The following is a 14,084-nucleotide window of genomic DNA, read 5'->3' as shown; positions in this document are numbered from 1 at the left end:
GTCAGATGGCCACATGCAGCTGCAAGGGAGGCTGGGAATGCAGTCTGCAGGCTACCTAAGAGCATAGCCTCAGTAAGGAAGAGTGTGCAAGGTGGGTATGGGGAAGGCAGTCCACCTCAGTGTCTTTGGACTTTTTATCTGCCTTAAACAAAATAGGTACCTCTGGGCCTTCTGAGGAGGTTTGGGATGGGGCTTGGCTGTAGGGATGATCATTTATGTTTAGGGAAAGTGCAGAAACATTGGGGTTTTCCCTTGATTGCTGGTTCCAGCAGGCAGGGTGGATTTGCTCAATCCCCAGGACAGTTTCTGCCGTTTGGGATTGAGGTCCTAGGCTCACAAAACCAGCAAGGCATGACTTAAGGACATTGGTCAGTCCTGTGCCTATTAGAAAGAGGCCTGTCCCAGGTGACTTGGATTTTGTCACAGCTCCACTAGTGATCCTGAACAAGGCACTTCTTCCCCCACCATTTTTGCCACCCTTTCCACTAAGTGGATTGGATCCTCGAGGACCCTGCTGGCCCTGACTCAGAGTCCAAGCTGCCTGGTTTATGAGCTGGAGCCCAGCTGGCATCAATGGCAGCTGCTTTGCAGCCAGGTTTGCTATTGAGCTGGGGAGGGGACTGCTTGCCATGGGCCCAATGAGTAGTTTGTTACCCTCAATGGGAAGACTGTCACATGAGGCACTGACCTGTGGTACAGCCTGAGAAATGAGGCCATCGGGGGTGTGGTCCAGGTCAGCAGCATGTCATTGGGCTCAAGGCTCCAAGACTGGGGTTTTTTTCTGGCTCCAGGTTATTGGCAGGAGAGTATCTTCTCCAGGGATAAATAAGAAAGCATACAGACTTCTGGCCTGAGCTCCTGGTCTCAAGCAGCCTGACCCTGGGAGGTGGGAAAGCTGCTCCCTTCCTGAGGTTCATGACCTCACACAGAGATCCATGGTTTCATGGTCCCAGGAAAGAGCCTGAGACTCATTTCCTGTAGCCTGTGAGGCACAACCTTCCAAGGTGACATCTCTGGTACCACTTTTTTTGTTTAATTTTTAAAAATATGTTTATTGATCTTAGAGAGAGGGGAAAGGGGAAGAGGAGAGAGAAACATTGATGTGAGAAAGAAACAGATTGGTTGCCTCCCATGTGCCCCCCAGCTGGGGACTGAACCCACTTCCCAGGTGTATGTCCTGACCTGGAATCGAAACCTCAGCCTTTTGGTGTGTGGGACAATGCTACAACCAACTGAGCCACACCAGCAAAGGCTGTTCTATCACTTCTTGAAGTGTTGAGACGCTAAGGTGGTTACTGTGTGGTCTGTGATCCCCTTCCTGCTTTAAGATTACACTTTAGATGTAAGAGTACAAACATTTCACATTGTAATTTAATTGCCTTGGTGGATTTTCATGACAAAGGTAGCTCTCTGCCAAGAGCCCTGCTGGGTTCCCAAGCCTCTTCCTGTAGTTTATCCTTAGCAGGGGGTGATTTTCTCACCCCAATCGAGTTGTGCTGTTTTGGGAAGTGCCTTCAGATGAGGAGGGGCTCAAGGGACTGCCACCGCCTGGTAACTAAGTCTGCAGAATCCCAGTTTATCCCATCTGCATTCAGCTGCAAGCTCTTATTTCTCTTTCATTGATAGTTAGGAGCTTAATTCCTGTTAACTCTGCTTGTCTCAGGCCGCACCCAATATCAACCAGAAGACTATCTTAAGTTGGTGTAGTTTAATTTCAAGAGTTGTGCTTTTTATGACTCAGTTTCTAAATAAGACTGCAGGTGCCATGGAAATTCTTTCCCTTCCAACTCCTATGATTTGACTTTGAACACCTCTTTTTTTTAAATGTCTTCTTCCTTGTGGCATAAAAGGAAACACCTCAAGTAAAATCCCAACTCTCTCCCGCCAAGCATCCAGTTCATGGGGAACACCAGCTAGGCGAGGCTCTGAGGACTGTGAAGTAGGTGCCCCGGTCCCTACCCTCTAGATGTTGACTCAGAGAGGTGTGTGCAAAACCAAGTGACAGCGTCACATGAGCAGTTAGTGATATGGCAGCTGGTGTGAAACAGATGGGTAGAATTAGAAAATCCATAATTACTGTCCTGTTGTATGGCCCAGTAGCAGGAAACTTCTAGAAGAGTGAGCGCTGTGCCCTGGTACCCTCAGGGAAGGGTGTGAGCTGAGGGCAGGAGCAGGAGGAGCCAAGGGGGAATGCCAGTGAGGAGGGCAGGTGGGAGCCTTGGCAGCCCCTCCTGACCCGGTGGGTGGCACAAGCCCTGCAGGTGCCCTGGCACCCAAGTGACCTGGTTAGTGTGTGCGGCAGCCATGCTGCCACAGCCTTCTCGAGGACCAAATTGTCCAGGCAGGAAGGTTCACCGATGCTGCATGCTGGCAAGGATGTGTGCACTAAAGCTTCTGAGGAAGCAGTGTGACAGAATCAGCTGTCACAGCTGCCGCAGCAAGCCCCCCACTAGGACTTACCCACGCAGGCAGAGATGGCACATCGCGAGGACGTTCACTGCAGCAGTGCTTGTGGAGTGGCTCAGAGGTGGCACAGCCATGCCGTGGGATACCACGTAGCCTCTGCCAAGAGAGACAGAGCCCGTGTGTAGTAGGTTAAACTCCAGGGGGAGTTTGAGCGAGAGCAACAAGGGTCTGACTGTGTAAGCTGTGCACCCATCTAACTGTTTAAAGAAGCATCTGTCCATCTTTGTGCTCACCTACCATGTGTTTGGAAGGATGCACAAGATGGGGGTGCCAGCGATTGGTCCTGAGAAGCGAAACGGACTGGAATTTCAGATGAAAGGGAGACATCTTACTGATGTTTTTATACTCCCTTAAATTTTTTTAACTTTTAAGTTAAAGAACTTAACAACTTTTAAGAAAAAAATTTAAGAAAACTTATTTCTTAGTTTACTAGGGATGCCATAACAAAGAGTCATACCCTTCTTGGCTTAATACAACAGGAATTGACTCTCACACAGTTCTGGAGACCCAGCAGCCAGAATCAAGGTGTGGTAGGGCCACCCTCCCTCCAGCAACTCAGGGGAGAGTTTCGCCTCTTCCTTGTCTGACCATTTTAGGGATTCCCTGCCTTGGGGCTCTCTGAGTCCAGTCTGCCTGTCTTCACAAGGACCCCTCCTCCTCCCCATCCCCCTCACCCCCACCCCCTGCTGTGTCTTCTACTCTTCTTTCTCTTTCAGAAGGATACTTGTATTTAGATTTGGGGCTCGCCTGGTTAATCCAGGATGATCTCTTCTCAAGATCTTTATCTTAATTATATCTGCAAAGACTTTCCAAATAAGGTCACGTTCACAGGTATTGTGGGTAAGGATTTGGACACATCTTTTTGGGGCCACCACTCAACCCACTGCAATTGCCAACCAGTTTTTGGGCGTAAAAACTCAGCGATATGCTGCTTACAATGGAACCACCTTCAATGTAAAGTTAAAAGGGAAGGGATAGAAAAAGATATATATACACACCATGCAAAGACTAAACAAAAGAATGTACTCTCTGAATTTTATACACTTTCTATATTCACTCAGAGTGGGGGGTGGGGCGAGGGGTCAGGTAGAAGCAGGAGGAGAGCAGGGTTGGGATCCTGGGACCTTCCTAGTGAAACAGAAACCCCCTGTGGGTCTTTTGTTCTGGGTTCTTTTTGCTCACTGCCGATAAAAAGGGGCTCTCAGTGCCAGAGTTCGGTAAAAAAGAAAGGAATTATTTAATTAAAAGTTGTACAGGTTTAGAGTAATGGCAGAATTTTGCCGTTCAGTCCCACTCCCTTTGAACGCCCACAAGCACACATGGCCCTGCCCTCCCCCCCTTGCCCAGTCAGGCCAGTCTCAGAGCAGGCCAGTCAGAAGTACCGCCTTCCAGAAGCAAAACAGAAATCCACTGCTCACTTCTCCTGGTTCCTCCCAGTAATCGGTGCTCTGCCAGTAGGCCTCCCGCGGTTCTCAGTCACTGTGCTGCTGCTCTCCCCAGCCCCCCATGTAGATTTGTGAGGGGTTTGAGGGCTTTTCAGCCTACACCCTGTTCTGAATCTCAGTCTCAATCTCAGTCTCATTCCACATCCATAGCACTAGCATTCTAGCCCCTGGGCTGCCTGTGGGTATGAGAGGAAGGGGGCTGGAGGGGAGGATCAGGTTGCAACTGGCAGACCCAAGGTCGCAAGCTTCTTGGAGACTGGAGACCAGGATGGGACATCTCAGCCCAGGACTGGGTAGAGTGGATACAGAGAGGAAAGGGAAAACAGGGTCCAGGGTCGGAACGCAGAGTGTGGTTCGCTCTCCTGAGCACAGGTTCTGTGCTTACTGCTACACTAGTTTTCTCTCTTTTAATCCTAACGCCAGTGTGGTAGATCATAGCTGCACCAACCCCTGTTTTTTAACACCAAGTCACATAGCTAGGTCCTAACAGAGACAGGACCCAAAGCTACGTCTGTCTGGCTTTTGACCACCACTCTAGCCTGTCTTCAGGACGCATGTGCATGAAGTCAGGGAGCCTGCTTAGCGGCCTACTCCACACGGTGGCGATGGTGCACAGCGTCAGGAAGGAGTGAAATGAGCCGTGTGCTGCCTGCCACCCCCAGACACCCCCTTTTCTGTCCCCGCTCTATATCGCCCCACTGCCCTGCCTCCTTTCCCCCCAGGGGCTCTTTCAGGCACTGCTCCGTCAGCCTTGGGTTCCAGCTCTGGTGTCCTCATGCCCTACACTTGAGGTGTGCCCGCTGCCTCCTCCACCAGCCTCCTGCCTCGGGGGACCATAGAAACAAATGTTCTAGAAGATGGATTGCACTTTGCTTTGGCCTCTTGGTCCACCTGAGTCTTCTCCATCCTGTAGAAGAACCGTCAGTCGAGAAAAGATCAGCCGCCTAGGGCTATGCCTGAGCTTTTCCATGTGTGGCCTCTGAAGGAGAAGCTGCCTGGCCCCCAGAGAGAACAGGCTTGCTGTCCAGGAGGGGCTCAGGGGCAGCAATTTTGTTTTGCACCTGCAGAGAAGTCTTATGTCCCCCCAATGTAACTCCACCCTAGCACCATTACTGCCGCCACCAAAACAAAAGAAATGCAGAGGGACAAGGCATATTCCCACCTCTTCAGTGGCTTTTCTTGACCGAGCTTTCTCTCATTCCCACAACCACTCTGTCAGTAAATCCTGTCAGTGCAGTGTTCAAGGTGCACTCAGGATCCGACCTCTGGTCACCCTCTCCTGCACCGTCTCGGCCAGGCCCTCCCCCGCCCCCGTTGTTTCGCCCTGACTTTGTTTGGTGGTCTCTAACTGGTCCCACTGATCCCACCATCACCCCTTCAGGCTCCTCTCAGCACAGCTGCTGTGGCGAGCCTGCGCGGCTGTGGGCCACGGCCATCCTCCGGCTGCCCCCAGGTCCTGGCAAGCAAAGGTGGAGCCCTCACCCTGGGCCACCAGGCCTGGAGATCCGACCGCTTGTCCCACACACCCGTTCCCTTCTCCAGGTCTTTGGCCCCCTTCCAGACCCCCTCATCTGCAGTCCCTCATCTGCCGTTGCAAACCCCACCTCCCAGCCCTGCTCTCCTGCCGTAGTGTCACTTGTCACAGTCTGACATACTCCTTCTTTCCTCCCTTCCCTCCCAACAGAATGTGAGGAAGGTGAGGACTTTGTGTATTGCATCTCCAGCCAAACGGGCCTGTCAGACAGCAGGCCCTTCAATAAAACATGACTGGACAGATAAATGAATTTTTCTGTTTTTTGTTTTTGTTTTTCTCCTACCACGTTAGATGTGGAGCAGCTCTTTTAATGTTTCTTCTTCATTTAACTTAGAAAAAAAGATCTTTAGACTCTGACATATTTTAGGGAAGGGGGATGGTAAGGGGTGGATGGCAGGAGCCACATTTCTGCTCCTCACACATCCTTCTGAGGCGCTGCTGCGGGAGGCTGCTCCCTGCACGAGCGGCTCACCCTCCACCCTTCCCTCGTCCAGGATGCAGCTGCGAGTCGCACTGCTTCTCCCACGGCCCGCTCTGCTGCATTAGTGCAAGTCTCTGACACAGGTTTGTCTTCTATTTTTGAATTTTTGAAGTAAAAGCAATGTGAATATGGAAGAATATTTTAAACCTTTCACAACGACATAAAAAGTCTGTGGAATTTGATGATAATTCATTCCATCAAAGGTGCTCTTATCCTTCTAGGGGAAAAAAAGCATGCATGATACCAGCATAACTATATGTCCTTTAAAGTGGATATGAACAGAATCGTAGTAGGTGTGTTATTCTGCAATTAAACACTTTGCAAATCTTTCCATGTTAATCTATACACATCTATATTTTTAGTCACTGCCTAGTGTTGCATTGTACTGTGATGTGTATGCCCAGCCCCCTATTGACAGGCATTGGTTCCTTTCTGTTTTTTTGTTATGACAGTATTACAGTGAAAATCCCTGTACATCTTGGCACAGGTTGCAGTAACACCTGTAGAACGCATACCTGGCAGTGCATTGCAGGTCAAAGGGATCTGGGCATGTAAAATTTTGATAGATGTTGTCAAATAACCTCTGAATGGTCACACTAATGCATTCTCTTAGAGTATTTTCCTCCCAGCGTTTTATTTCAAAGAGTATTAGACCTATAAAAATGTCTAATAATTTAAGGAATACCCAAATATTCTTTGTCTAGGTTCACAGATTATTGTGCTACATTTATTAGTTTGCTAAAGTTACCATAACAAAATACCACCAAATGGAAGGCTTACACTACAGAAGTTAATTGTCTGACAGTTCTAGAGGCTGGAAGTCCCAGGTCAAGGTGTCTGCAGGGTTGGTTCCTTCTAAGGCCTCTCCTTGGCTTGTAGATGACCACCTTCTCACTGCGTCCTCACATAGTTACCCCGCAGTCTGTGAGTGTCCTCATCTCCTCTTATGAAGGATACCTATATGACCTCATCATTCCTTAATTACGTCTTTTAAGGTGCTATCTCCAGATACAGTTGCATTCTGAGGTACTGGGGGCTAGGATTTCAACATGTGACTTGGGAACGGAGATACAATTTGGCCTGTAAAGAGAAGTTTGCTTCTCTTTATATGGTATATATCATATTAATATAAATAATAGAATATGATAGTGTATTACAATTATGTCATTTATATGTTTATTATGTATAATTATATAATATTTCTCCTAAACCATTTGAAAGTAAATTGCAGCCATTCTAATACTTCAACGTGTATCTCCTAAGAGAGGGGAGAACAGTCTTGGGCTATGTTTGGATGTCTTCTGTTTTATACTGATGAGGTGAGATTCCCCTGAGGCAGAGGAACAAGTGAGCGTGACAGGGTGCCAGCCCTGACTGGGGGCTTTCCCTCCAGATGGTTTTATCCTGACCCAGTTTCCTCTGCGTCTTCTTCCTGAGACCCCAACCCCTCAGTGAGACTCGGGCACTCATGGGAAGGAGGCCTCCTGCCTGGAGAGCCATTTGCTCAAGCAGAACCTCTTGGCCTCAGCTCCAGATTCTTTAGCATTGATGCTTTGTATGTGTGATGTGTCAACAGACTGACACCATCTTGCAATTCCACCTACTCTTTGGTCTCTATCAAACATCTCTCTAAACACCAGACTTACTTCATTTCTGTGGTCACTCAGTCCTTGCTTTGCAAAATGCGGACCGCCTGTATTCATTTAGAGAAGTAGGGTTTATTAATGTGGGTGCCGTTTTCTCCCTCCCTCCCTATCTATATCCCTGCTCCTTCCTCTTCCCATACCCTCTGGCAACTCGGGACTCTTGCCGGAGTTGGCTCTTTCCCGCTACCCGTGGGAACAGGGCATCCTCCCTGGGCTTGCATCCCTATCTGTTGCTTCCTCAGTACTTTTGTGTGGGAAAACATCACACATGCACACTTCCCATGTTTGTTTTAGTAGATAGAATTCTTGTAGAAATAGTCTGCCTGGAGCGTCAGTAGAAGACAGGGCACTTAGAAGCTTTTGTTTCCTTGTGTTCTAATGGATGTGTCTGTAGACTCGGGGTGAAAGTGTCAGTCTGGGGCATCCTTTGCCTCCGAGGTCGGTCAGGCAGTTGCTGAGTGGGCACCCATCCCATTGGCTGTTCTGTGGCTGCGAGTGCCACTGCCTGGTGCAGCGACGCAGCCAGCGTCCTTCCTCAGCTCTCTCCACCCCCAGGAACCCAATTCAGAGCTGCTTTTCTAAGACAGTTCACACCATGTCTTTGAGTTTGCTTGAACATCTTTCCTCTCGTTTTTCCCCTGCAGGATTCAGTCCTGACTCCTTCGCCTGGCATTCAGGACCCTCCTTCATGTAGCCTCTGCTCAGTTTGCCTCCCTTGTTACCTGCTGTATCAAAGCCAAGTCAAATTATGCCAAACACACTCTGCCACATTATGTCCCTGTACTCATGAGCCCACGGTGTGTGCTCTGTCCAGAATGCAGCTCTCCTGTCCCTGACCATCTAAACTCCCACGCAGCCTTCAGAACCCTCACCTCTCATCAGCAAAGCCTTTCCTGACCAGCAGCCTTCCTCCAGGCAAGCAGGCTGATCATCCTTCCCTCGAGCCTTCACTCTGCCTCCAACTTACCTCTTCTCTGGCACTTGCCACATATGTGGTTATCTGCCTGCCCTCCTGCCAAACAACTGCCTTTGCCTGTGTCTCTTCAGTGCCGGGCTGGGAGAAGCACCCAGTGAACCTTAGGGTGGATGGGTTGATGGGTGGATTAGTGGTTGGGTAGAGCATATCCTGAAGTTAGAAGTAGCTAATCGCACTTTGTGGTTTCCAGTCCCTATCTAAGAGAGCCTTATCAGAAAGAAGAAAATGTAATTTTCCACACATTGTGAGGAGTCATTCTTCCTAAGTGTCCATTTCTGAAGAGTCTGTACTGGTCAGTAGCAATACAGGGCCTCTGTGACCTTCATTAGTCACTGTACATTGTCACATAGTAAAAGAGCAAGTCCCTTAACATGGCATTGTAAACCCAACTTGTTGTATGCATTTTGCTTTGTTATCACTGTGGAAAGCTAGTGAATATCTGTCTTTTCTTTCAGTCAAACGCTTCAGAGAACCAAAGCATGAAAGACGTCCATGGAAGATATGGTAGGCATTTAATATTAACTCATCCCTAGAATGTTTTCGACTGTGTATTATATAATAGAATTTATATTTCTCAAATAAGTGTTGAGCCCTACCTTTATTCTATCATCACCATGGTGTTTGATTTTAGAAGATGGAAGATAACACAGCTACATCAGTCTGTACTACAGGCTCCTTTAGTAGTTGTTCCTGTTAGATTATGGTAATGCCTCGTATTCTATAGTCTATATCCGTAAGCAAAAAATAATCTAAATTTAGAGGTAGTCAGATACACCATGTAAATGCTCCTGTCCCCAAAACTAGTCTGCCTTGGTCCTAGGTTGACCCTGTGGGTGACTGGTTTTCCTCCATACAGACGGTTGTCAAGCTTCAGACATAGCCTCTGTACACAAATCTCTAAAAAAATAAGTGATTTGCAAGGAGACAACCAGCTCTTCAAGACAATGTGATGTCCCCAAGAAGCCGTCTCTCTTGGGCTGCCTTAGGCTGGCGCCCACCCTAGCAAAAGAGCCATTTCTCCTCCAGAGAAAACTTCTGATACATCGCTGTGGTAAATGCCTCTTTATAAAATGTTAAGTACATACTTGATTGATCTTTAATGCATTATTTCTAGATGTTCATAATTCTTCTTTTTACTTTCCCCTAATCAGTTTCTTTCAAATCTGGGTTTCGAGCTTGGGCTGTTGGGGGCGGGGCGGGGGGGGGGGGGACTTGGGAGAGCCTAGAGTTGGGGCACTCTGTTTTACACACATCGCTCTTGGGTGACTCCTACTTTGCCATGATTTTAGGAACTGATTTTTAAGCCTCAGTCACAGGGTTGGTCTGGATTATTTATCTTTGAGGCCTGTTCCAGTCCTGAGACCCCGTGGTTGATGTCCCAGGCCTGTGTGCCCTTTCAACACCCCCTCAGTGGCCCTGCCCAACTCTGGGTGCTCAGTCTGGGGGGGCCGAGAGAGAGGACCACATCCAGGGTTCCTCAGCCACAGACCACAAGTTGTCTGCAGGTGCTCGGGGCAGAGGAGAAGCTGAAGGCCCCACGTTATCACCGTGCTCCTGCGATGTGGATGGGCTGGCGGGGGTGCTGGCGTGACACAGGGCGCCCCAAACACTAACCGCCTCGTTTTTTTTCCTTTTTGAAACTCTGTCATCTAGCCCAGGGGTTGGCAGACGATAGCCTGCAGGCCCACTGGCTCCCTGTGTTTTCATAAATCGGGGGTTACAGGGATGGCCGTGACTGCCCGCTTTTGGGCCGCAGTGGCAGAGTTGAGTAATTGCTGCAGAGAACAGTGGTCCACAAAGCCTGAAACATTTCCTCTCTGACCCTGAAGAGAAAAATGTTGCCCGCCCCTGATCCTGCCCACTGGTGAATGGCAGCAGCTGACAGTAGTTCAGGCCTTCATCTGCCGCCCTGGATTTCTGTGGGTCTTGTTAGCTTTGCACATTACTTTAGCTCATGAGTGGAGTCGAATGGAAGCTCTTTAAAATACAGGCACCTTGTACTCCCATCACAAAGCTGGGATCAGACGTTTCATTTTGAAGTAAGAAAAAAATAAGTAAAACATTTAAAATATGTATTTAATATGTTTAAATATATAGGGTGGGGCAAAAGTAGGTTTACAGTTGTGAATATGCAGAACAAAGTTTATTCTTGTATTATTATTTATTATTTTACTATGCTCCGTATGAACAACTGTAAACCTACTTTTTGCCCATGCTGTATGTTATTAATCAGTAGTCTTTCAGAAATTTTAATGCAATGCTATTGAAGGTTTTGAAAGGTAGCTGAAACACCAAGCTTGAATTACCCGTATTTTGCCATGTATAATGTGCACTTTTTTGCCCAAATTTTTGAGGGAAAAATAAGGATGTACCTTATACATGAGTAGTGCCTGAAATACCTTGTATCTGTTCTTGTGTTTTGTAATTTGTTACATAAAATTTCTTGTACCATAGTATGTTAAAAAATAAATGCTAAAATTCCTTTTTGATACAAAAAACCAGTATCTAAATACAAATAAATTAAAAATTGAACTAAAAAATTAAAACGAAAGATTTTGTTTCCTGAAAGTTTGGGCCAAAAACATGGGTGCACATTATACTTGGGAGTGTATTATATACAGCAAAATACGGTAGTACTGATACATGAGGGAGAGGTGACTGCTAATTGGGTGTTGGAGGCTCCTAGTGGCTTTTTTCCTACTTCAGACTTAATATTTTCCCCAAATTGGATATTGCTATCCTGTCATTGTGATCACAAGTGCTGATTCTGTTTTGTACAGGTTTTTAGACACTTCCAAACAAGCCATAGGAATGCTGTTCATCCACTTTGCAAATGTGTACCTAGCAGATCTCACTGAAGAGGACCCTTGTTCACTGTAAGTGGTTCATATTCGAGTACCAACATCACCTGCCCCGTAGAGGAAAAGGTAGGCTGGCCTTGCTGTCTGCAGCCGATCCTGTTCCTCCAGCTTGGGGATGGGGCAGCTTGCCTTTGTCCTACGTGCTCCTCTGAGAGATCGCCCTCTGCGTGCTGCCTATGAGCTCAGACAGTTGCCCTGTGCCCTGGCTTTCTGCCAGTCAGTCTCAGTTCTGTTTCTTTGTTTTCTAGTACCCTTATGTCTCCAGCTTCCAAGCAGCCCCTGGCTGGGCAGCGTAATGCCCTGAAGGAGTGCCGGAACAGGACACATGGGGTTTCTCTGCGGTGTCAGCCACTCAGGGTCAAAGGCATTATTGACCATCGTTAACCTCTTGACCCAAAGACCATGAGTTGTTCCACCCTGTCGAGGCAGTGCGCCTTCCACACAGCCCCTGAAGCAACCTCCCTGCTGACAGCACCCAAATCATGCCTTGTGCAGCAGATGGAGTGGAAGAGGAGGCTCACCTGCCTCATCCTGCCTCCATCTTCTACCTTCCTGGCCCAGACTTGGTGCTTCAGCCATGGTGGGCTACTTGTGGTGGCCCTCTGCCCTGCCAGCTGTCTCCTGCCGCTGGGCCTCGGTCAGCTCCCCGCCTCAGCCAGCTCCCCACTGCCTGGAATGCCCTCCAGCCCTGCCCTGCCTCTGTAGGAGAGTGGGGTGGGGGGCTGGTGAGTCTCTTGTCAAGAGATCTTATTATGTACTTATTATGTATTTAAGATCATTTGGACTGGAAGATTCTTTTAAGCTTCTCTTTTTTGGTAACAGTGCAGTTTTGAGACAGTCTAGACCCAGATTTAAGAAAGAAGTTGTGAGGTCTCCCTCCCCAGGGTCTTTCCTTAAGTAAGACCTGGATAGATTGTGATGTGTGTGGATGTTTGGGTCTAGTCCCAAAGCAGGGACCGGAAGGGTGATTGTCCTACAGGGAAAATGGTTAGGAGAGCGCCTTGTCCTTCTAGTCCTTGAGGCCAGCAGCAAGCTCATGTCATCCTCTGGTGAATCATCTTGGTGTCACTGGCTGAGACAGTCTGAGAGCCAGCTCTGCATCCCAGAGGCACTGGGGTGAGGAAACCTAGTTCCTGGCTTAGCCTTGGCTACATCATGTTCCCTGCATCCTCAGAAAGAAGGTGATGTGGTCTTGACTGGTGTAGTTCAATGGGTTGGTTGTCATCCCTCAAACCAAAAGGTCATTAGTTCAATTCCCAGTCAGGGCATATACCTAGGTTGTGAGCCGGGATCTAGTTGGGGACCTATCGATGTTTCTCTCACACATCAGTGTTTCTCTCCCTCTCTCCCTCTCCTCCCCTCTCTCTAAAAATAATGAGAGAGAGAGAGAGAGAGAGAGAGAGAGAGAGAGAGAGAGAGATGAATGATAAGGTTTGAAGCAGGATATTGACATTGAATCACGGCCAGGATGGAGCAGGGGCCACTGACAGCTCATGAGTGCTGGGCGTGGAGAAGAGGTCCAGGGTAGACCTTGGGGTGGCAACTGAGAGGCCAGACTGTGGGAAGGTGGGTTAATGTCTTTGAGCCTTAGTTTCCTTCTCTGTCCTATGTGTCCTGCCAAATCCCCAGAGTCACTGAAAATTTCATCAGATGATGAGTATAGTGCCATTGAAAACAGTAGAGGCACTTACCAATGAAGATACTCATAGTTCCGTTGGACGGTATTGTCATTAAAACTTTGGAAAGACACGAGAGCTCCGGCAGTAGGTTCAGAAGCTCCTAGGTGGGAGACTAGAAGGTAGAGCAGGCATTGCTCAGGGAAGTGAGGGGTCCTTTGCCTTCAGGAAGGGCAGGCATTGCACTGGAATTTATTCCAAGGCCCACCACTGCTTTGCTCTGTGACTTTTTACAGATGGGGTAAGGGCTGGGTTGGACGTGGGGCATCTTGGGAGTCTGCAGACCTACAAGAGGAGAGACTTACAAACAGAAGGGATGGATGAGCTGCTTTCTGTGGCTTCAGGGGTCTCCTGTGCTGGGGACACTGCTTTGGGTGGGGAGTTGAGCTTTTTTACAGACAGGGTTCAGTGATTCTGAGGGTCTATGATTCTAAGAACACATTTGTATAGTGCTTACTTACTAGTGGCAGCTACTGTCTACATATATTGACTCATTTGCTCCTCAGACAGCCCTGCAATATTGATACGTTGATTATCCTCATTTATTAGTTGAGGAACTGAGACACAGAGAAATTACGAAGCTCACAGCTAAAGAGTGATGGAGCTGGGATTTGAACTCAGCCAGTCTTGCTCCTTGGCCCATATGGTACTGAGCTGTCTGCCATGGCATCTCACTTATGTTGGGTTCAGTGCATAGAGCATCCTCTCTTTACCCCAAGGCCTGGCACACTGTAGGCTCAAATAAATATTTGGTGGGAGGATGAGTGAACTAACACACGTACAGGCATACCTAAGATATTACAGATTTGGTTCCAGACCACTGCAACAAAGCAAGTATCACAATAAAGTGAATGGTAATGTTGCTAGTGCAAGGTCTAGCCTTCAATTTGTTAAAAAAAAAACAAAAACAAAAAAAAAATATCATACCTGTGAAATCTCTGAGGCACAGTAAACTGAGGCATGCCTGCATGTGTATTAGGATGGGTCTCAAATGCAGAA

The 14,084-nt window shown here is 48.0% G+C and overlaps 1 protein-coding gene across 1 annotated transcript in view; it reads left to right on the top strand.

The window, feature by feature from the left end:
- LOC129087960 (store-operated calcium entry regulator STIMATE) overlaps nt 1-14,084 on the top strand; it is a 56,467-nt gene that overhangs the window by 25,401 nt on the left and 16,982 nt on the right. Inside the window, exons 2-3 of the mRNA XM_054595058.1 lie at nt 9,004-9,052; nt 11,329-11,424. Coding sequence (XP_054451033.1) covers nt 9,004-9,052; nt 11,329-11,424 — 145 coding nt within the window. The remainder of the gene's footprint in view (nt 1-9,003; nt 9,053-11,328; nt 11,425-14,084) is intronic.

Source organism: Pteronotus mesoamericanus, unplaced genomic scaffold, assembly GCF_021234165.1.
Source record: "Pteronotus mesoamericanus isolate MK-2021 breed Mesoamerican mustached bat unplaced genomic scaffold, CSHL_Meso_final scaffold_54, whole genome shotgun sequence".
Classification (NCBI taxonomy): Eukaryota; Metazoa; Chordata; class Mammalia; order Chiroptera; family Mormoopidae; genus Pteronotus; species Pteronotus mesoamericanus.
Note: the sequence above shows the minus strand (reverse complement) of the source record. Positions and strands in the feature narration are given on the sequence as shown.